The following is a 22,274-nucleotide window of genomic DNA, read 5'->3' as shown; positions in this document are numbered from 1 at the left end:
CTCAATAAATTATATCAACTTAGGAGCTGTAAATGGGGCCAGGGACTTTTTAGCATCCTATAATCATTTGGTGCAATGAGGAGTTTTTTTTAAATTAAGCATAGCAATCACGTGACTCATAACAAAGCCAGGCATGATGCGAGGAGAATCCTACTGGTGGAAAGTTTTAGAAATCAGTGATTCAGTCATCTGTTCTACCAACACATACATACAAGCAGCAGAAATAGGCCGTTCAGCTCGTTGAGTATACTCTGTCATTCAACATCATGCCGAATTTGACTGTAACCTTAAATTCATGCTCCCATCTGCCCCGAGGTTTTTCACCCACACGCTTAATCTATCCACCTCCACCTTAAAAATATTTCACTTAAGGTGGAGTCAGTTAATGTGGAGCCCAATATGACCCCTCTTATAAATAAATGCTTGTAACCCTCCTAACAATTTCATGAGATGCATCAGTATAAAAATCATAGAAATTTACAGCATTTTTGCAGCCTAATCTTACTTTTCAGTTCATGGTCTGTTGCCTTGTAGGTTACAGTGCTTCAACTGGAAATCCAAATCATTACCAACATACTGGGGATTACCAGTGATCAGAAACTGAACTTAAGCAGCCATATAAATATTGCTGTTGCGGGAGCAGGTCAGAGGCTAGGAATTCTGTGACGTGTAACTCACCTCCTGCCTTCCCAACGCATATCCACTCAAGAAGCCTGACCCCCCCATCATCTAGATCATTGCAGCCTTATTAATTGGCACCCCATCCAGAAATTTCAACATTTATTTATTTCTCAGTATCAGTGTGTACCCATTTACAAGATACATTGCAGTAACTCACCAAGGCTCCATCGCTCGCACCTTCCAAAGCTGTGATCTGTACCATGTAGAAAGACAAAGGCTATAGATACATGGGAAGACTGCCACCTGCAGGTTCCCTCCAACCTAACAATCTCTCCCTCTGTCAGCAAAACAGAGGAACTGTACATCAACTTCAGGAAGTGGAGTGGAGGAAAAGCCCGTCTGTATCAATGGTTTTTGCAAGGTTTGAGACTCAGGTTGAGGTTTCGGGTGTAGGTTTGCTCGCTGAGCTGTAGGTTTGATAGCAAACCTACACCCTAAACCCCCCCCCGCCCCGTATCAATGGTGTTGTAGTGGAGTTGGTCGAAAGGAGTAAATATCACCAATGCTCTATCCTGGTCCATCCATGTCGATGCTACACTCAAGAAAGCACACTAATTCCTCTACTTCCTCAGAAGGTTAAGGAAATTCACATGTCTGCAATGACTTCGACTGATTATTATAGTTGCACCAAAGAAACGATCCTAACCCAATGCATCACAGTTTGGTATGGCAACTGCTCTGCCCAAGACCTCAAGAAATTACAGAGAGTTATGAATGCAGCCCAATCCATCACAAAAACCAGCCTTCCTTCCATTGACTGCATCTACGCTTCCCTCTGCCTCGGGAAAGCAGACAACATCAAAGTCCCCTCCCACTCCCTTCCATTGAACGGAAGATTCAAAAGTTTGAAAACACGTATCAACAGACTTACGAACAGCCTCTTCCCAACTGTTATCAACTTATGATTGATCTTTGTCTGCATGTACTTTGTAGCTGTAACACTATATTCTGCATTCTGTTCTATTACCCTGATGTACTTAAGTAAGGTATATGTCCGGTTAGCATGCAAACAATACTTTTCACTAACTCAGTACACGTGACAATAATAAATCAAGTCAAATCAAATCAAAAGTCGTACAGCATCCTGACTTGGAAACGTTATTGCAGCTCCTCCATGGTCACTCGGTAAAATGCTGGAACATCTTTTCCAAGAACACTGTAGGTGTCCTTACGATACATGGATTGTAGCAGCTCAAAGAGGCACCTCACAACCACCTTCTCAAGTCCAATTAGAGATGGCCAATAAATTTACCCACCTACTGATGCTGATATTCCACGGATAAATAAAAATTATGAGTTTTTCCCTCAAATCACCTAAAAAGCTCCTATCTCCTTGCTCTAAACTGACAGCTGGATAACTGGGTCTTCCTGCTCACGCTTCCATCATGGCACCCAACTCTTATGCAATAAAAGACAAGGGAACTCTTTGACTGTGGAACCAGGAGTAGTGTGTGATGACAACAGTGAATGAAAGGGGGAGGTTGCGTGAACAATATTACCACCTCTCCGTTGGCCTAGACTCATAGATGTCATAGATGTACAGTACAGAAACAGACCCTTCAGTTCAACTTTATGCTGACCAGATATCCTCAATTAATCTCTTCCCATTTGCCAGCATTTGGCCCATATCCCCCTAAACCCTTCCCTTTTCATGTGACTATCCAGATGTCTTTCAAATACTGGAAGTAATCCAGCCTCCACATACCCTCTGGCAGCTCGTTCCATTTCCTGCATGGAAAAACATTGTCCCTTAGGTCCCTTTAAAATCTTATCCCTCTCACCCTAAACTTATGTCCTCTAGTTTTGGACTCCCCTACCTGAGGGCGAAGACCTTGTTAAATCACCCTATCCAAGCCAGTCATGATTTTATAAACTTCTGTAACATCATGCCTCATTCTCTGACATTCCAGGAAAATATTTAACCTCTCCCTATAGCTCAAACCCTCCAGCACTGGCACCATCCTTGTAAATTTTTTCTGAACCATTTCAAGCTTCACAACATCTTTCCTGTAGCAGGGAGACAAGAATTGAATACACTATTCCAAACGTTGCCTAATTTTGCAATACTCATTTGCAATAGCAACAGAAACTGATGGAGAAACATTAGCAGATATGGCAGCATCGTGGAGAGAGAATCTGAGTTAATGCTGAGTCCAGCATGACTCTTCTCCAAAGAAAAGGAGTCATAGGGACCAGAAATATTAAGCAATTTTCTCTCCATAGAATCCACCAGACCTGCTGAGATCTCCAGCACTTTGTTTTTATTTCTGATTTCCAGGATCTGCAGTATTAAACTGTTATGAAGTCAAAGCATGCACTGTACCTTTGAGAGAGAGTGAATGCTGTTCTGAACGGAGAGATTACAAGCACCCGTGTATATGACTAGCTGGCAGTTCCACAGTATACTGGAAAATTGAAAATATGTCACGTTTGATTGTGAAATGGATACCTGAGTTTTGGTTGCTGGTTAAATTCAAGTTGTTGTCAAAATAACCAGTTTGAATTATGCCCCACGATACTAAAACTCAATCAAGTTTGAATTTATTGTTTTGCCAACATCGAGACAATCCAATGTTGGGGATATAAAAATGCAGACATTTTGAAAATTGGAGAGAGAGCTACTGCCATTGAGACACATCCAAGAAATTAGGGAACACTCTCTATCAAAGGTACTTTTTCATATGAAACATACTTGCAGTAAAAAGAAAGACAACGACCCAGGGAATTCAGCAGCTGGCAGAGTGAAATCACAGAAGATGACAGCAGCTGTCTGGCTTTCAAATTCAGTTAATGTAATTTTAATAAGTGTCTTATTGGAACAGTATATTGTTGTACTGTTGGAGGCAAGTAATAAGCTGTTAAGAGAAAAGGGGGGTTAGAGTTAGGAATAGTTGTTTATTGTTCACTTTTAGAGTTAAAAAATAAATTGATGTTATTTTTCTTCAAATAGTGGAATTTGAGAGTTTTCTGTCACTCATTTTAACAAATTACAAGATAAGGTGAGCTTTTCTGGATGTTTGGTTTAATTAAGAGGGGTTCACCACTGTGTCATAACAAGACTCACTTGCATTTTGGCTCGAACCAGTCAAATTCATCTTGAAGTTTGCTCAGATCAGTATTCCAAAAGCTATCCTAGAAATAACATCCCTTAAGGGGATAGGGCAAAGAGTGAAAATAAGAGATGATCCATTTCAAGGGGGAACAGTTGCTCACTCCTAATGATTTTAGGAACGTTAATTTGAACCCTTTACTTACAGGAAAAAAAGAAGCATCCCAAATCTATCTAAACTTTCCTTTTAACTAAAATTCACCCAAGCAAACAAACATCCCCATTCCAATTTTGATCAATTGTAATGATCGCTCTATCTTCTAGTTTATACAGTTTTGAATTACTTTGGTTAGACCCTCAGCATGCATCTCTTATACGTACCAAGTTATTCCAGTTGTTTAAGTTTATCTCCAGTACCACCTTATTTTTAATTTTTTGCAGTTGTCTCTCTGCCTCACTTAATCCCTTTGCAGGCTATTCAGCTGTTGACACTTTACTCACCATCTAACACTCTTGATCACCTGGAGAGACTTATTATCTGATACTCCATTCACACCCAGCTGTATGATCTTTTGATCTGGGTGGTAAAAAAAAAACAATGACTGCAGGCGCTGGAAACCAGATTCTGGATCTTTTGATCTCTCTGCCTACACACTCTGTGTGCTCTTCTCTCCCTTCGCACCTAATTTTGGTGGTTGGGGTGCGCGCTCGCGCGCGCTTCCGAAAGCTTGTGATTTCAAATAAACATGCTGTCGTGCGCCTTCGAGCTTCGGCCAGTCCAGCATCGTCACCTCCACATCACGGCGGCACGGTGGCACAGTGGTTAGCACTGTTGCCTCACAGCGCCAGAGACCCGGGTTCAATTCCCGACTCAGGCGACTGACTGTGTGGAGTTTGCACGTTCGCCCCGTGTCTGCGTGGGTTTCCTCCGGGTGCTCCGGTTTCCTCCCACAGTCCAAAGATGTGCAGGGTCAGGGTGAATTGGCCATGCTAAATTGCCCATAGTGTTAGGTAAGGGGTAAATGTAGGGGTATGGGTGGGTTTCGCTTCGGCGGGTCGGTGTGGACTTGTTGGGCCGAAGGGCCTGTTTCCACATTGTAATGTAATCTAATCTAATCTCAAGTTTTCCAGAGAACTGCACTCAGTGACTGGCTCTGGCCTGTCCATCATCAGTGGTGCTCACCATAATCCAATCCTATCCTATCCTGCCCTGCCCATCCCTTCAGAAGCTCCATTGTCTAAACGTAACCGAACTGTGGCCTCATCCTGTCCTCCAGAGACACATCGATTTAACTGGATCCATCAATCACCTACAGGTGCAGGGATCAACCTGACTCCCACTGCCCTATGGCCAATCAGCATCCGGATCTCTCGCTATTGGTCAACAGGCAGCCAATCACACTCAGGGCGCCTTTCCATGATGTCACGCGCCGGCAAAAGCCACGTTCCGTTTTTATTTGAAATTCATACTCCCGCTTGCTCTATCAACGCAGCTCCGCCATCACCGAGCACAGCGCGGGCCGGGTTATTATCGCGGGGTGACATTACCGGCCGCCTGAGTCTCTTATACATGCTACTCATACCGGAGATGAAAGTGACAACGGCTGCTCCTGGTCCGGCTCCCGCGACTGACGCACCCACGGTGAGGGGGCGGGACATCCTCCTGTCGACCATGAGAACGGACCACCTCCTTCTCCAATCAGAGGCTGGAACATCACGCATCCGTCCCTGAGGCACGGCGCAGAGCCAATAGAAACGCGCGGACCATCCCCCGACACTCAAATGGCATCCCGACTGTCTCCCAATCAAAGACAACAATTGGCCAACCTCACGTGGCTCCTTCTCCAATCAGAGGCGGTCCTCCCCTGTCAATCCCAATACGAAACGATGTCAATCATGCACCCTCTTCCCCCGTTCCACCTCGAGAATCGAAGCGTCGTTGAAGAGGCGGGGCCTGTCTTGTAGTTCGGGCTAGCCCCGCCCAAAAGGATTGTGCACTCCCGTCAGTCACATCCCGACCCCACCCCTTGAGGGGCGGGGAAGACCTTTGTCAATCATAGATGGTCGTCAATGTTGCCCCGCCCCCGGAATCGACGTCACCTCGGTTTCTAGGGGGCGTTGTTTTTGTGCGGGGGGCGGGTCACTGAGGTGCGTCGCTTCCGGCAGACGTGGCGGCCGATGTGGGTCTGGAGAAGCCGATGAGAATCAGCCGCCGTCAACATGATTTCCCTCACGGACTCGCAGAGTAAGTGACCCTGCCCGGGGCCTCGGCAGGTCGGAGCCGCCGTGGGCCCGAGCTGTAAGTGGAGGAGAGGCCGGTCACCCCGGGTATCCTTTGGCGGATCCCCCCCGGTGCCTGCGGCCTGGGGCCCAGCCCGGCTCCAGGAAACAGCTGCGCGCCCCAAGCATCCAGCTCGGTGCCGGGCACTGTGATGGCCTTGTTAAAGCAGGAGGCTGTCCCCGTGTGAGCACTGGGGGGGCTACTCCTAGGAGAGCTCTGGATTTTCCAGTGACTGCCCTTTCCTACTGTGGTCACTACTGAAAGAAATCCAACTCCATAGCGGGGTTTCATAAATGATTCCATGTGACGGCCACGTCTGGTGTTCACATCGGTCAGTGCCAGTACATTGCAGATCGCCTGGGGAAACCTCTGCTGCTCTCCTTTTGAGTTAATTATTGTCAATGTCCTGATGTACACCGGGCTGGGGAAAACAAATACCAGTAAAAACCTACTCGTGGGAATCTTAATATCAAATCTGTCGTGTTACTGTTTTATTGGATTTCTGATTTTTTAAAAAAAAGTTATTCCTTTGAGTCATATAATGTGAGAAGATGCATTGCATTGAGACTTTATGCTTTTCAAAAATTACTTGAATGGGCAGTTGCAATAGATTGTTAAATTGCTTGATTAATGCATGGTTTTTAGCAAAATATATTGCTTTAAAATAAGTTTCAGGTATAATTGCAATGCAATAAAACTACTACTAATAATGGTTAGTCTACAGACTGTTACAGAATGGTATAGTGGCTCAGTTGTTAGTGCTGCTGCCTCTTAACACCAGGGATCTGGGTTCCACCTTTGGGCAACAGTCTTCATGATGTTTGCGTGTTCTCCCTGTGTCTGAGAGTTTCTGTTGGGTGCTCTACTTTCCTTTTGCAGTCCAAAGTGTGCAAGTTAGGTGGATTGGCCATGTTATGTATAGTCAGAGATATGCAGCATGGAAACAGACCATTCAGTCCAACTTGTCCATGCTGACCAGGTATCCTATGTAAATCTAGTCCTGTTTACCAGCATTTGGCCCATATCTCTCTCAACCCCTTCTATTCATATACCTATCCAGATGGCCTTTTAAATGTAATTGTAGCAGCTTCCACCACTTCCTCTGGCAGCTCATTCCACACGTGTGAAAATGTTGCCCCTCAGGTCCCTTTTTTATATCTTTCACCTTAAACCCATGCCTTCTAGTTTTGGGAAAAGGCCAAAAGTCTGATAGTGTTCAGGGCTGTGCAGGTTAGTACATTAGCCATGGGAATGCAGGTTTACAGGGATAGGGTAAGGGAACGGATCTGGGTGGGATACTCTTCAAAGGATTGGTGTGGATTTGTTGGCCTGAATGGCCTAGTTCCATACTTTAAGGATTCTATTCTATTCCAAAACTAATCCTACCTGGAAGATGAAAACTCTGGAAATGACAAAAAAAACTTGCATTTATAAAGCACCTTTTGCCACCTAGGACATCCCAAAATGCTTCACTGTCAGCTTATTTCTTTTCTAAAATGTTGTTGTGATATAGAATACTTAAAACATGCAGCATTCTGTCTACCCTGAAGTAATGTTTTATAACAGTGTGCTATATATTTCCTTAAGGACTATGGAAATTCAACATAATACATTGTACTTTGTTTAATCAAGTTTAACACCAGACTAGGATTGCATCTTCTTAAATTCAAAGTCTGAATAGTTTTAGATGCCAGCTGGAAGAATTAACAAATCTCTTAGTATAATTATGCTAAGTGTCAGATTAGAGCTGAAGTTATATGAACACTTGGACATGGTTCATCTGAAAACACTTAACTTTGAGAAATTGACCATCTATCTCAAGCCTTACACCCATGATGGTTGAAATAATCTAATCGGGAAGTAAAAATATCCTCTTGGAGGTTACCTACCAAAAATATATGCAAGTCTTAGAATTGCAGTATTCTTTTACTGCTTTGCTTCAAATTTCCTCTAATTTTTCAGTTGCAATAAAAAAGTAAACAAAATATGTTATTGTACTTGAAAACTGTCATGGACAGTGCCCAATCATGGCCTTTGATGCATGTCAAAGTTGCTGGATAGTTTAATGAAGCTTTTGGTCCTCTGTAATTTTCATTCTGACTAGAAGCTTCTTTTTGTGGATATAAATGTTTGGCTACGTGATGTGAAAATGGTAATATAACTTGAGCCTTCATCTCACACTGAGTGTAATATGTTAAGGGATGTGACAGTCTTGCCAGCTGGCATTTCAAACTGTTTGGTGTGTACTGAGGATAAAGAAAATACTTCTCTATGCAAAAAAAATTTATATCTTAATTGTTTTGCAAATGTTACTTTTATTGTAGTATTACCAGAAAAAAACCCTCTTAGTGCAGAATTTGATTTACCTGCCTTGTGGGCTGACAATATTGTCAGTGTGTAATGAAATTCTTCATGTTTATGGCACGTTATCCATTAAATTACGCTCACCTACTTCAATGTTACTGCTATTTCTAAATATGTGACCTGGGTTTCTCTGCTTATCTATACCATTCACTTGGGGAAGTTGCCAAGAAGATGCTCTATGTTTTAATTTGAATGAGGTCTGCCTGATCAATGTTTTGGAAAATTGAGTGACATGTGGCCAATATTGAGTGTTACTGCCAACACATTATGTTAAGGTTGAGAAATGTTCAGATGCTTTGGTAGAGATGGGCTTGATTTTTTTTTTGTTGTTTGAGATGCAAGTAAACATTTATTGCCTGCCTCTAGTTTTCCTTTCAGAAGGTGGCAATGAGCTGTCTTGAATAGCTGCAGTTTGTCTGGTAAATTCACTCCCACAGTATGTTTAGGGATTTTTGAGCCAGTGACAAGTCAGGAAAGTGAATGGCCAGGAAGGAAACACTGTGTTATTGTTCTTTGTGCCTGCTGCCTATCTTGTTCTAGGTGATTTGCTGTCATAGTTCTTCAGTTGCCTACATCTAGGCAACTTTGATTCACCCATCAAACAGTTGGCTGCATTGTTGTATGAGGGTGGGAAGGGTTTGGGAAATCACCAGGTGAGTTACATGCTGCAGAGTACCCAGCCTGTAACCTCCTTGTTCATTGGTGTATTCACATGACTGGTCAAAGGTGATTTCCCCCAAGATATTGATGGTCTCAGATTTAACAGTAGCAATGTCTTGGACAATTACGTGGTGATTAGATTCTCTCTCTTTCTTTTTTTTAAAATCAGAAATTGCAACCCATAGGATACATTGTCAAATGTCATTATCACTGAATAGTGAAGCTTGAAGGTGTCCCTATCTTGTGTGTGGGTTTAGCCTCATTAAATGTCATCTAAAAGAGTTGCATAAAACTTTTATAACCATACATTACAACAGTGATGACAGTTCAAAACTACTTCATTGGATGTCCTCGGATTATGAAAGATATTCCACACTCAAGTCATCTTCTGATTTTTTTGTTACATTTTAGAGCTTGAGGTAAGAATTAAATTGCACATTTTATTTTGGAAATTTGGTAGTTACATAATGTATATTTCAAAGGTTAGCAATATATACCATATTATTCTCTTATGTTAGTATTTGTCTCTCAGTTCAGGTGGTGGAATCTGATTGTAACAAATCTGTACTCTTTGTTTTGCAGAAATTGGAATGGGATTAACAGGCTTTGGTGTGTTTTTCCTGTTCTTTGGTATGATTCTCTTCTTTGACAAGGCACTTCTTGCGATAGGAAATGTAAGTTTAAATTAGCAAACTTCTATGCTTCTCTAAAGTCTCATTTATCCCTGCCTTGACAACCTAATTATTTTGATGTGTAGACATAGCTTACTATTCAGATGATAAGCATTTTACATCTTTTAAAATAAAGTGGACCATTTTTTTATTAGTGCTCATGTCTGTTGCTTGTTCTTTCTTCTTTTATGATGGCTGATAGATGGCAGGAAAGCCATTGCGAGAGTTTCAATTCCTGTCTTTATAAATGCATAAGCTAATTATATGGAGGAACACAAGGACAGGAACATAATGGGGGGGAAAAAGTGTTATGGGCTGCTGCTTAACCAATGTTGTTATTAGGCAAGTATAGAACCTTGACAGTGAAGCTGACGCTTTCCACTAGAATGTAATGAGTTGCTTGTGTGTTGTCTTGAAACATTACTTGTAATGTCCCCCACTCCTGCCACCACCTGTATTTCATAGCCTATGTTACATGATCCCTGTTCTTTTGGCTTGCTCTTATTCTGCACAAAACCTGTCTTGATGCACAGCTTAAGTGGGAAGGAGAAAATATAGTTGGAACTGCTGGATATATTTTTCAGTGCACGTAATACAATAAGTTTAAGGAGCCACTAATTCATTGAAATCCTGCTGACAGTGCTCTAAGTGATGCCTGTCTTGTAAATGTTCAACTAAACCTTTTGAAAACCAGGGAATTACAGAACAGTGAGCTCTACATCACTGGTGGGGAAAATATTGGAGAAAATAGTGAAGATGAAAATTAATCTTCACTTGGAGAGGCAAGGTTTAATCAGATATAGGCTTTGTCAGAGGAGGGCAAGCGTGAGGACTGTAGATGCTGGAAACCAGCGTTTAGATCAGAGTGGTGCTGGAAAAGCACAGCAGTTAGGCAGCATTCGAGAAGCGGGAAAATCGACTGCAGGAATAGAGCCTGATGGAGGGCTTTTGCCCGAAACGTCGATTTTCCTGCTTCTCAAATGCTGCCTGACCTGCTGTGCTTTTCCAGCACCACTCTGATGTAAACTTTGTCAGAGGGAGGTTATATCTAACAACAAAATTGAATTTTCTGAGGTGACCAAATGTATAGATGAGGGTAGTGCTGTTGCAATAGTTTATATGGATTTCAGCAAAGCTTTTGACAAGTTCTCAGACGAGAAACTGATTCAGAAGGTAAAGGACATGGGATCCTGGGTGACTTGGGAAATTGGATCCAAAATTGGTTTAGTGGTGGTAGGTTGTTTGTACAATCAGAGGATAGTATCCCATGTTATACCACAGGGATCATTGCTGGATCCCTTTATTATTTATGATATATACAAATAATATGGATGAGAATGTCGGGGAGAGGGTGATGAGTAAGTTTGCTGATGACACGAAGATTTGCCAGGTGATTGATAGTGAGGGAGAAGGTCTTGGCTAACAGCAACATGTGAAAGGATTGGTCAGATGGGCAGATCAGTGGCAGATGGAATCTAACATTGATAAGTGTGAAATGATGCAGTTTGGAGGAAGTAACGAGGCAATGGAATAGTCTTCAGAATTATATGATCTAAGATATTTGCCCATAAGCTTTCCTTTAGAAGTTTTAAAATAGTCTAGTTGCTAAGAAATCTTCAAGTATGCTTAAGTTGCAGAACATTCATCTAATATCCTATTTAACATTGCAAGAATGGTTATGCTTAGGGTAAATATATATTCCACTTGATAGAACTTGCAGTTGGTAAGAAATAGACGTTAGGTCGATTCAGAATACAAATTTAGAACATGGGTTTCTAAGCTGCATATAAGGTATTATACATGTACGGTTTTTTAGTTACTTCAGATCAGTCCTTTAAGCAACCTTATTCTTTCTTTCTTCCAGATTTTATTTGTGGCAGGCTTGTCTTTTGTAATCGGCTTAGAAAGGACTTTCAGGTTCTTCTTCCAGAAACACAAAATGAAAGCTACAGGCTTCTTTCTGGGTGGTATTTTCGTTGTGCTGATTGGCTGGCCAGTAATAGGCATGGTTCTTGAAATTTATGGATTCTTCCTTTTATTCAGGTAAGGGAAATGTGAACTCTTACTGAGTTTATTCACCATGTGACTGTCCATGAAACTGTGTTCTCATGTTATAAATAGTTATTTTATTTTGAATAATTTAATATTTAAAAAAATCTTCTAGTTCCAACAATAATTGGCTGAACATTTAAAAGACTGGAAATTATTATTTGAAGACTTGGGAGTTTAGAATTCTTTGTTCAATTTAAATGATGTTGTTCAGCCAGGACTCCAATGCTAACCGCTTTTGTTTTGTTGCTTAACAATAACTGTTATCTGGTCTTAGTATCTTTAAAACAACCAATGTATTTTTTTCAGATGTGTTCTTTCATAGGTTCTGGATATTGCTGAATGAGTCAGCATTATTTACCCATCTTTCATTGTCCTTGCGAAAGTGTTGGTGAACTGCTATCTTTGAAAGTCTTATGAGGAAAGGCTGAGAGACTTGAACCTGTTCTCATTGGAAAGAAGAAGGCTATGAGGGGATTTGATAGAGACATACAAGATGATCAGAGGATTAGATAGGGTAGACAGTGAAAGTCTTTTTCCTAGGATGATGATGTCAGCGTGTACGAGGGGGCATAAGGACAAATTAGTAGATTTAAGACAGATGTCCGAGGCAAGTTCTTTATGCAGAGTGATAAGGGCGTGGAATGCCCTACCTGCTAACATAGTCAACTCAGCCACATTAGGGAGATTTAATCAATCCTTAGATAAGCACATGGATGATTTTGGGATAGTGTAGGGTGACGAGCTGAAAATAGTTCACAGGTCAGTGCAACATTGAGGGCCTAAGGGCCTGTTCTGCACTGTACTGTTCTATGTTCTAACCACAGGAATCCTTGAGAAGTAGGTACGTACAGTGCTGTTAGGAAGTTAGTTCCAGCATTTTGACCCAGCGACAGAAAGAATAACAGTATATTTCCAAGTCAGTATGGTGTGTTGCTTGGACAGGAACTTGCAGTTGATGTCCCCATGCATATGCTTACCTTGCTGTTTAGATTTAGAAAGTGCTGGTAAAAGAGCATTTGTGAATTTCTGGAGTGCTTTTAAATATCACACTCTGTTGCCACTGTGTGTTGACTGTAGATGGAGTGAATTATTGAAGGTGATGGATGAAGCGCCAATCAATTGGGATGTTTTTTCAAGCTTCCTGAGTGTTGTTAGAACTACACTCCTCCAACAAGTGTGAAGTAATCTATCACACCCGTGACATATCCCTTGTAGATGGTGGACAGACTTTGGGGAGTCAGGCAGTGAGTTATTTGCTGCAGGATTCCCAGCATCTGACCTACTCTTTTGTCCATAGTATTTATATGGATTGTTAAGTTCTATTAATTGTCAATAATAGCCTCTAAGATGTTGATTTAACTCATGGTAAGGCCATTGAATGTCATGGGAGGTGGCTAGATTCTTTGGAAATGGGCATTGCCTGACAATTGTGTGGTGTGAATATTACTTAGCATATATCAGCCCAAGCCTGGGTATTGTCTAAATCTTGTTGCACATGGAGATAGATGGCTTAAGTATCTGAGAAGTTGTGACTTACGCTAAGTGTTGTGCAGTCATCAATAAACATCCCCATTTCTGAACTTTTGATGGAGGGAAGGTAATTGTAATAGCTGACGATAGTTGGGCCTAGGATTCAAACTTGAGAAACCACTATTATCCTGGGACGGAGATGATTAAGTTTCAACAGCTGCGAGCATTACCTTTTGTGCAAGGTATGACTTCAGACAAAGTAGAGTCTTCCCCTGATTCCTGATAACTCAAATTGTCCTTGATATCATGCGCAGTCAAATGGTGCCTTGAAGTCAAGGGTAGTCATTCTCATTTCACCCATGGAGTTTAGCTTTTTGTCCATGTTTGGACCAAACCTGTACTGAGATCAGGAACTGAGTGGCCCTGGTGCAACCCAAACTGTGTATCAGTGTATAGGTTATTGCTAAGAAAGTGCTGTTTAATTGTACTTAACACCTTCTTCCATCACTTTGCTAATTTAGACTGATGAGGCAGTGATTGGCCAGATTGGAGTTATCCTGTCATCGGCATACAGGATGTACATGGGAAACTTTCTGCATTGCTGAATAATTGCTAATGTTACAAATGTACTGGAACAGCTTGGTTAGTGGCACACCTAATTCTGGAGCACAGACCTTCAGCACAATTACTACTATATTGTCAGGGCCCATTTCCTTGGCAGCATCTTTTTTTTTCCCTTAATACCCAAAGTTACATTTTCTAAAATTCTGTTTCTTTCCCTTTTTTCTCTGCTAGGGGTTTCTTCCCAGTGGTGGTTGGCTTTATTAGACGAGTGCCTATATTAGGCTCTATTCTGAATTTACCTGGAATAAGTTCTGTAAGTATTTGTGGTGTTCAGTGCATGTTAAACTACAATCGTATCACTTTAAAGACGTTTTTGTTAAAATTCAGAACTCTTAGTGGTGTGTTTAACAGATGGCTGTTCCAAAGACTACAGTCAGTAACTGCCGATGAATTACACAACCTATTGCTTAGTGAAACCATATGAAGTGGACTCTGAACTGCAAGGCAATAACTTAAAACAAACATAAATTAAATAAATATTATGTTATATTATTAAATATGTATAAAGTTGGAATTTACGAAGGATTTTAGTATATTCTAAGATTGGGATCTAAGATGTAAAAGTGCGTTGGTACATTTGAAAATAAGAGTCAGGGAAAGATGGCCCACAAGCTTATCCCATACTGTGATAGAGCAATCAATATCTTCACCATCAAACTCCTCCATCAACAGTCATATCATTACTACAATAACAAACAAGAGATTTATTTTTTTAAAAACACAAATGAAATGGGAACTATGTTGAGGAAATTATTGTTATATACCTTTCATCTACAACAAAAATCTCTGAGTGCATTTTGACATGAGTCAAATGTATCACCCTCCATAAGAGGGACTTAAAACTTGCCCAAAAAGAATTATTAAAGATTTAGCATGAACAAGGTCTTAAAATGAAAATATAGTGCTGTATTTTTTTTTTCTTTCAGTCAACCTAGTAATGCATCTACATGTTTCACTTGCTTTTGTTGGGCAGTGGCATACATCAATATGTCCTTCTAAAGGTATCCCAAATAAAGCTAGTTCTTTTGATGTGAGGTATCAAAGATTTAGGACCGATGTAGCAAAAGGTTTTGAGGTTTGCAAAGTGTTGTCAATATGTGAAACAGAGACGTCTAAATAGAGTAGTGGATGTGAAATTCCTTGCAATAGTTTGAGAAAAATTTCACCCTCCAGAAACCCCTGTGGTCAAGTATTCTGTTTCACACAAAGAATGGTAACATAGCTGAGTTACTGAGAACTACCCATCCATAAAACTACATTATAACTTAGTTGTATCTTTGAAGGCTGTGGTGTTTTTTCCCATCTGGTATGGTTAAGTATTGTTGTCATCAATTGAATCTTTTACCTTAACTATGGCATCAAAAGCATTGATAATTCTCAGGTAAATTTTGTGTATAAGTGGTTAATGGTGAAAGCAATTAAGAGAATGAGTATTTTAATATTTGTCGTTTTTCAGTAGGAATCTCTTCAGTTTGAGAGAATTAAGTAGGTTTCATTTTTGAGTTATGTGAAATTAGATTATAGCTAGTATTGACCTGTTTGTTCCAGTGTTAATTGACTTTCAAGCTCTATAATGGTGTTAGTAGGAGATAGAATTGTCATTTGAGGAAGCTGCTACAACCTTTTGAAAGAAATTGTTTTCCATAGGTGGTAGATGAGCTGAACTTTCTGATGTAAGTTGAATTGCACAATTGTGATTAAAAATGGAGGTTCCACAGCTGTCATCTATTTATCAAGAAAACTAGTATGTGACTTCGCTGCAGAATTTCAAGTAGTCATCTTAATCTCTGGTATTTGGCAACAAACAGGTGGATTTGGTATTACTGCTGTGGAAACGTTTAAAGTTGATTCTGCATGAATGCTTGAAGAGATAGCACTTTAAACTTGTGGGTCCAGATCATCTTTGTATTTTTGCTTTTGGCAATGCAATTATGTAATTTATAATAGAATTACATAATATACCCTATCCAAAGAATTACCTAAATAACTCTGAGCTACAAGTTAGTTAGAATTGACACAATGAGCCACTGTTTTTGGCAGTATTTATTTTGATATGCTGGTAACCTCTATAAAAGATTTGAGCATCCATTACATCATTGATCTGAGTAGCTAGTCTTATTATTTTAGATACGGGATTGAAGAATTTATGGCTGCAAATTCATATTGAAGAGTTTTCCGATTTACAAAATGAATTGTTCTAATGGAATATTGCTTTTCCATGTCTGTAAGTGCGTTTGATTCTTATCAGTAAATATTAAGGAACACAAGTCCATATCAGTCCTTCAAACGAAGAATTACATACACCCTGGTAATGTCTAAAAGTGAAAAATGCCCAAAAATTGAAATATTTCTTATGCATCGCTAGTACCTGGCTTTGTGTGTTGTGCATCAGCTAGTACTTATCATTAAGCTGATTATTTAGTTGTGCACAGAGTTCTGTATTAACTATTACTTGGATGATTGTCATATTTTCAGGCACGTTAAGGATAAGATACATTAACTAAAATACAACTTCATTTTATTCTCTTTAAAGTGTAGTGGGCCCTCTCCGACTAATAGGAGTGCCCATAGACTCTAATTCGAGAGTAGGTCTTGTTTGCTTCTACAACTCTGTTCAACACATGTGCCATGTAATGGCAGAAAGTTGGGCAAATTCACAAGAACAGAGAGACTGCCTGGACAGTGACTGCACAATGAGGAATTATTGAAAAAGCAAATTTTAAAGCGTGCCATTACTCCAAATCAGCATCAGGGATGGGACAGGGGGAGATATTTGAATGAAATCGAAGATGAACTTCAGTTCAACAATAAGGAAGACATGCCAAAGCTAGGTAATGATGATTCATTTATGTTTAATATGCCTTAGGATTGACGTGCAAAAAGACAGAAGCAATGAAATTATTATGCATTCTGAGCAGTTCACTTTGAAAGGAATTAGTGTTTTCATTCTTTACTATGCATTAGAGATCACAAGTTAATTTGATAAGTCAAGAAATCCCTCAGAACTTTGACCTGCGTTCATCCTCGGGTTCAGCGGTTCCCGTTTGAATGTCATTGCTGTGCATCATCTAGTGCCCAGAGACGGATTAAAATATGAATCAAAGCAGAGATCCCATAGTGAATCAATTCCCAGTGGTTTTGAGGTGAAATTCAGAATGTAACTAGATGATTGATGGGGAAAATACAAATGAAACATTAGTGTCGTCAACGGAGTACTGAGAGTGCACCTTTTTGGAGCAGAGTAGAAAGTGCTTTTGGTCTGCATCTTGCCCATGTCATTCATGACTTTACCGTACAAAACAAAACTTGCACTTTCTTCTACTGGGGATTGTTACTTCCCTGACCAAAGAGAAGTATTTTGTTAAACTAATAGCATTAGAGCAGATTTTCTGTGTTTCTCCCACAATAATTACACCATTCTTTAATAATTGAGTAAACTTTGTAGTAGGCCTTTGCTTGTGGGTTTTCCTCCTGAATTTTCCAGCTCATCTGATTTTCATGTTCTGTGTACATGTTTAATTATATGTATTTAAGCCATCCTGAGGTTGTATCTTGTGTGAATTACTTATGTTTTATTTTCTTCTGTGCAAAATACAAATACAGTTTACAGGAGAGAAATGTGCCAGAATGTGTTTACGTAATTAAGCCATCAAAACTTTTGAATAATTAGTGTGTTTAATGGAAGTACATGTCTAAAAATGCAAATACAAGGTGCAACAACAAAATTTCAAGTTGGTCAGCTTCAATAAAAACAGCATAGAGTCATAGAGATGTCCAGCATGGAAACAGACCCTTTACTGCAACTCATCAATGTGAACCGGATACCCTAAATTAATCTAGTCCTTTTTGGCATATATCTCGCTCAAACCTTCCTAAATACATACCCATCCAGATACCTTTTAAATGTTGTAATTGTACCAGCCTCCTCCTCTCAACTCATTCCATACATGCGCCAACCTCTTCGTGAAAATGTTGTCCCTTTGCTCCCTTTTAAATCTTCCACCCCTCACCTTAATCTCTGTCCCCTACCTTCCCATTTGGTTCTGAAGGATTCCTGCCCAAAATATAAGCTGCCTTTTCCCTCCAGAGGCTTTTGTATGTCCACTGTTCCCAGCATTGCTTGTAATCATTTTTTGGGAAATAGAATTAGATTTTATTGTCACGTGTGCTCAAGTACAGGGATGCAAAAGTGTACAGTGCACAATGTCACCATTCCTGGCACCATCTTAGGCACAGAGGTACTTAGGTAGGAAATCTTAGGTACATCTGCCATGGTTTTACTGTGGAAGTTCAGCTATTTATTGGCAGACTGGTGCATTTGAGAAAACTTCTACTTGATTTTAAAAGATGTTTTGATATTGTAACAAATTATAATTTGGTTTATTTGATAGCACTGTTGCTTTGTGCCAGAAGTTGTGTATTTAAATACCATAACATGAATATCTAACCCATTTGAAAACCAAGTACAATGTTGTATTAAGTGAATGTTGAATTAGAATTACCAAATATCTGAAGATAATTAAAGTAGGATTGTATCTTTTATTGTAGCATATTTAAAGATATATGATGCTGTTTGTAATCTAACCAATATTTCAGTCTCAATCAAAAATACCAGAAATGGATAATTGATCGTTCATCTTATTTCCAGTATCTTGCTGTGTGTGATTGACTGCTGAATTTGACAACAGAACAGCAACACTGACCATACTTCAAATATAATTTGTTGTTTTGTGAAGTGTTTTAGAATGTGGTGAAGCTGTGAACTTTTACGCAGTTGCTAATCTTTTCCTTGTACTGCAGTGTTCTCATCTGCCTTTATGATATTCAGCATTCTGCATTTTAATAACTTTCCATTCATACAAATGAGGGGAAAATGAGTTGTGAATGATCACCAAGTGGAAATACAGTAACCAGCTCTGCATTATGATAGTCAAATACTGCAGTAGGTTGAAATGATATTGTTTAAAGTCGAAGAATTAGTCATTGCAAAAAACATTTTTTAAATAAGAGTGACCTTTCTAATTGGAGTAATCCAAACCACACAGCCATTGACTGATCAGTAACATATTGACCTTATCAGAATTTCTGCTATGTAGTCAGACAAAGTGTCTTACACTGAAATCCAATTTATATTGACTTGATTGTGTTCTACCATTGCGTGGTAATCCACATTATCTTCCCTACACTTTGTAAAAAGCCCTTCTAAGATGATAGTTTCTGGAGGTCCACATTTAAAATCTCAAACTCTCAGTTCACAGCTCCTTTTTATGTTTAAACCATCCACTGCTATGCATTCTGTTAATTTTTGCCTTTTGTTGAAATGAACCTGCAAGAAAATGTGTTTACATAATCAAGCCATCTAACACTTTGAATAATGAATTTACTGGTGCTATGCGACTTGTTAATAATTGTTCCGTTAAATATCTTTAAAGCTGACGATATCATAAAGGAGGCTGAGCATGAAGTACGTATCTTGTTATATTTTCATAATGGTCTTGTTTGCGTAACCTGGAGGAAAGACTGCTACCTATACCAGTATAGTTTAGCTTTCTTTTTAAGCAGTGATATGTTGTAATCTTAAAAAATGTAGGCAAGATAAGAAGTGGTACATGGAGCAATGACCTAGGTCCTATGCCACTAGTTGGAACTGTCTCACAAAGGGTAGTTTATAACAGAATTGCAAAGATGCTTTGCCTGCAGTCTGCCATCTATTGAAATTAATAATAGAAAATAGCCATTGGCACACCCACAATTTTCCAACAAGCTACGTGCTGGATTAACCCCTCCGAGCCCCAGAAAAAGCAGAGACTGCTCAGAAATTTAGGTCCTGGTTCATGGATATTTGAGGTGAAAATACCAACACCTTGATTTTTCATTGGACTGGATGATATATCCCATGTACTCTTCTTTGGGATTTGTTTCTGAAATAGTTTTTTTTAAATCCAGTTGTCAGAGCTGGTCTCAAAGTCTTTACTGTTTCTAACTGAAATGAATTTGCTTTCCCCAATCTATGCCCGGTTTCCGCTGTGATAACAGTATTGGAGTACTTTAGCTTTTAGATTTTAGTGCTGAAGGGTTAGTAACAAGTTTAAATACCAATGAAGTTCATTTTTAATGGTTAGTGCAAGTATTAGTACCACTGCCAGTTTCTTCTAATAAGCAATTCATCACTTAACCTATTAATTTGAAATGTATGGGCTGAGATGCTTGAACGAAGTATCCTTGAGCCATGCATCTATCTTGATCCGGAAAATAGGCTCGGAACCTTAGGGATGTTGTTTACTGTAAACTGTTGGGAATTGCACTGTAATTCCCCTTTCTATCTTCCCCTACTATAGGTTAGATCTAAAAGCTTACTGTGCAGAAAATATTGAGTCAAGGTCTGTCCTGTTCCTCTAATCAAACTTGTGACAGTCTCTTTATCTTCGATGCTGTTACATTGGATTATGGATTTTTGTGCTTTTACATTTGAATTTAAAATCTGAAGACTAACTACTTGAAAGCAATTGAGAAAAATTGGTGGGGATTCATCAAAGAATTCAACTAGCTTCTACTTTTGTAAGATTTATTATCATGTGGGACGTTAAGTACAATTCAGTAAAGGAGAAGACCAATGTTTACAAAGTGAAAGATACTAACCATAGAGATGAATTGCTTGAGGGGTGTACTATGGCTGTCTAAGATATTAAGAATAAGAATAATAGAATAGCATGAAAACAAAAGGGAACCAACTGGAAATAATCAGGTCAGGCAGCATCGATGGATAGAAGAACAGAATTAACATGTCAGATTAATCTGACATATATTGAAAATGCAGGAAAGTGAAATCAGTCACTCCTTCAAAACTTTTAAATTACTTAATATTAACAGTTCAAATAAGGCTCAAGGATATGTTTTGGATTTAAACCTGCTATTGAGATCATTACATGCGAAGAGAGCTCCCATTTGGAAAGTGAGTTAATTGTATTCATTTGATATTAGGCAGTGCAACAATGAGAGCTTTGGATATGCATTTTAATTGTCACTGATTTAAGCCAACTGTCAAAAAGTCTTTGAATATTAAACCAAATGAATTTTCAGCTCTTGGTTGTATTTTAGCTAATTACAGTTTCCTTTTGTTTTTGCAGTTTGTAGATAAAGTTGGCGAGAGCAACAGCATGGTATAACAGAGACTGGATGGACAACTGCTACAGAAACATACTGTATAATATATTTATAAGGTTTACCTAAGGAAAACATTTCTAAATTTATATTTTACTGAGTTACCTGTGTCGGAACAAATAAAACTTGATAACATTCTTTGTACCAAAATATTTTGTCAGAGAGGAAAGGTGGTCATGGCATTGAATTCTACTCTCTCTCAACCTTTCCTCCCCTCCCAGTTGTTCTGAATGACTTTTCACGTGGAATGCTTGGCGCCACAGCCTCCAGCAGAGAGGGCATGGTCAGCTGGACTGTGGACTGAACCACTACCACCATCAATGCTGCTCATTGATCAGCAGGGAAGAAGTGAGCCTTAAACTTGCTGAGTTGGACTGGATAAGACCAACTGAAAAGAAATGTCTTTATTTAAATCTTGTTTGACAATGGCAAGCAATTTTTGAAATATTAGAAGGACTCTGACTCACCTGGCCATTCTTTTTGGTTTCTCTGTCAAGTAATACAACACTTGAGCGGGCAGACCTTATCCTGTTTATCACTTAAAGATACACGTGTGGCTGATCTTGATCTTTTAGATAAAAGTAAACAGTTTTCATTCCCAATTGTCTTATCCTCATTTGTCTGTCTCTCTCTGTTATGTTTGATCACTTCGCTGTCTTTTGTGTTATACTTATATCTTTTTATGTGAAAGATCAGGTTAATGATGAGTTTTTATCTTTTGAGACTGCCTCACTTGGCAGGGATTTTGTGCAAACTAACATGTCTGATGTATTATGTACCTTTAGCAGATGGTGATTACAGTTATTAAAGCAGATTTTTTTTAAGAAAGTGTCTTTTCAAACATGAGCATTTTTCTTGGTGTTAAACTAATGTAAATAAATGTTTGAAGCAAATTATTATCACTTTTTTTTTTATCAAAATGTTCCCTTAATATGACTTCACTTGTGACTGTGAGTTGCTAAAACTGAATATCAGTATGTTTTGCTTATTTATGTAGATTTGTGTAAGCCCTGTACTTATCTGCCAATGGGAGGAAAGTTATTTTTTAATAAGTTCTAAAAATAACACTGTCTTCAAATGGCTTAGGTATTCTTGACAAAAGAAATTCTATAATGGAAATTAAACTTTGTGATCTTTTTAGAGACAGAGATTAGTATCATCCAAACTGGTTATCAGAACTTCTGAAATATTGGAAAGTCTAATGTTAAAAATTATATTGAATCTTTGCCATAAGAATGCCTGTTGCCCCCCTAATTTCTAA

At 39.2% G+C, this 22,274-nt stretch overlaps 2 protein-coding genes across 6 annotated transcripts in view; one reads left to right on the top strand and one right to left on the bottom strand.

Moving 5' to 3' along the window:
• recql (RecQ helicase-like) overlaps window positions 1–5,724 on the bottom strand; it is a 71,617-nt gene extending 65,893 nt beyond the window's left edge. For 2 of the 4 annotated variants that reach the window (XM_043713437.1, XM_043713434.1), the window contains exon 1: window positions 5,314–5,724. The gene's annotated coding sequence lies outside the window, so the exon portion shown is untranslated. Of the gene's footprint in view, window positions 1–4,111; window positions 4,132–4,231; window positions 4,308–5,313 lie in introns of those variants that run through there. The other 2 variants (XM_043713435.1, XM_043713436.1) reach the window with 2 other exon arrangements.
• Window positions 5,725–5,827: 103 nt separating this feature from the next.
• golt1ba (golgi transport 1Ba) lies at window positions 5,828–21,906 on the top strand. Of its 2 annotated transcripts, XM_043713448.1 has the most exons (6): window positions 5,828–5,975; window positions 9,618–9,709; window positions 11,571–11,749; window positions 14,024–14,105; window positions 19,285–19,316; window positions 20,980–21,906. In XM_043713448.1, exons 1-5 carry the CDS (start codon window positions 5,951–5,953, stop codon window positions 19,297–19,299), a joined length of 393 nt encoding a protein of 130 aa, XP_043569383.1. In that variant the 5' UTR covers window positions 5,828–5,950; the 3' UTR covers window positions 19,300–19,316; window positions 20,980–21,906. The 2 variants fall into 2 exon arrangements, with proteins under 2 accessions (XP_043569383.1, XP_043569382.1); XM_043713447.1 differs by lacking the exon at window positions 19,285–19,316 and having other exon boundaries at window positions 5,829–5,975.
• The last annotated feature ends 368 nt before the right edge of the window (window positions 21,907–22,274 follow it).

This window comes from Chiloscyllium plagiosum, chromosome 23 (genome assembly GCF_004010195.1).
Source record: "Chiloscyllium plagiosum isolate BGI_BamShark_2017 chromosome 23, ASM401019v2, whole genome shotgun sequence".
Lineage (NCBI taxonomy): Eukaryota > Metazoa > Chordata > Chondrichthyes > Orectolobiformes > Hemiscylliidae > Chiloscyllium > Chiloscyllium plagiosum.
Note: the sequence above shows the minus strand (reverse complement) of the source record. Positions and strands in the feature narration are given on the sequence as shown.

What these genes read in the sequence shown, in the direction of transcription:
- golt1ba (XM_043713447.1), top strand. Translation starts at nt 5,951, where the DNA reads ATGATTTCCCTCACGGACTCGCAGA. An exon ending in CACTTCTTGCGATAGGAAAT is followed by an intron (nt 9,710 to 11,570) that starts GTAAGTTTAAAT and finishes TCTTTCTTCCAG; the next exon opens with ATTTTATTTGTGGCAGGCTT. An exon ending in ATTTACCTGGAATAAGTTCT is followed by an intron (nt 14,106 to 20,979) that starts GTAAGTATTTGT and finishes TTGTTTTTGCAG; the next exon opens with TTTGTAGATAAAGTTGGCGA.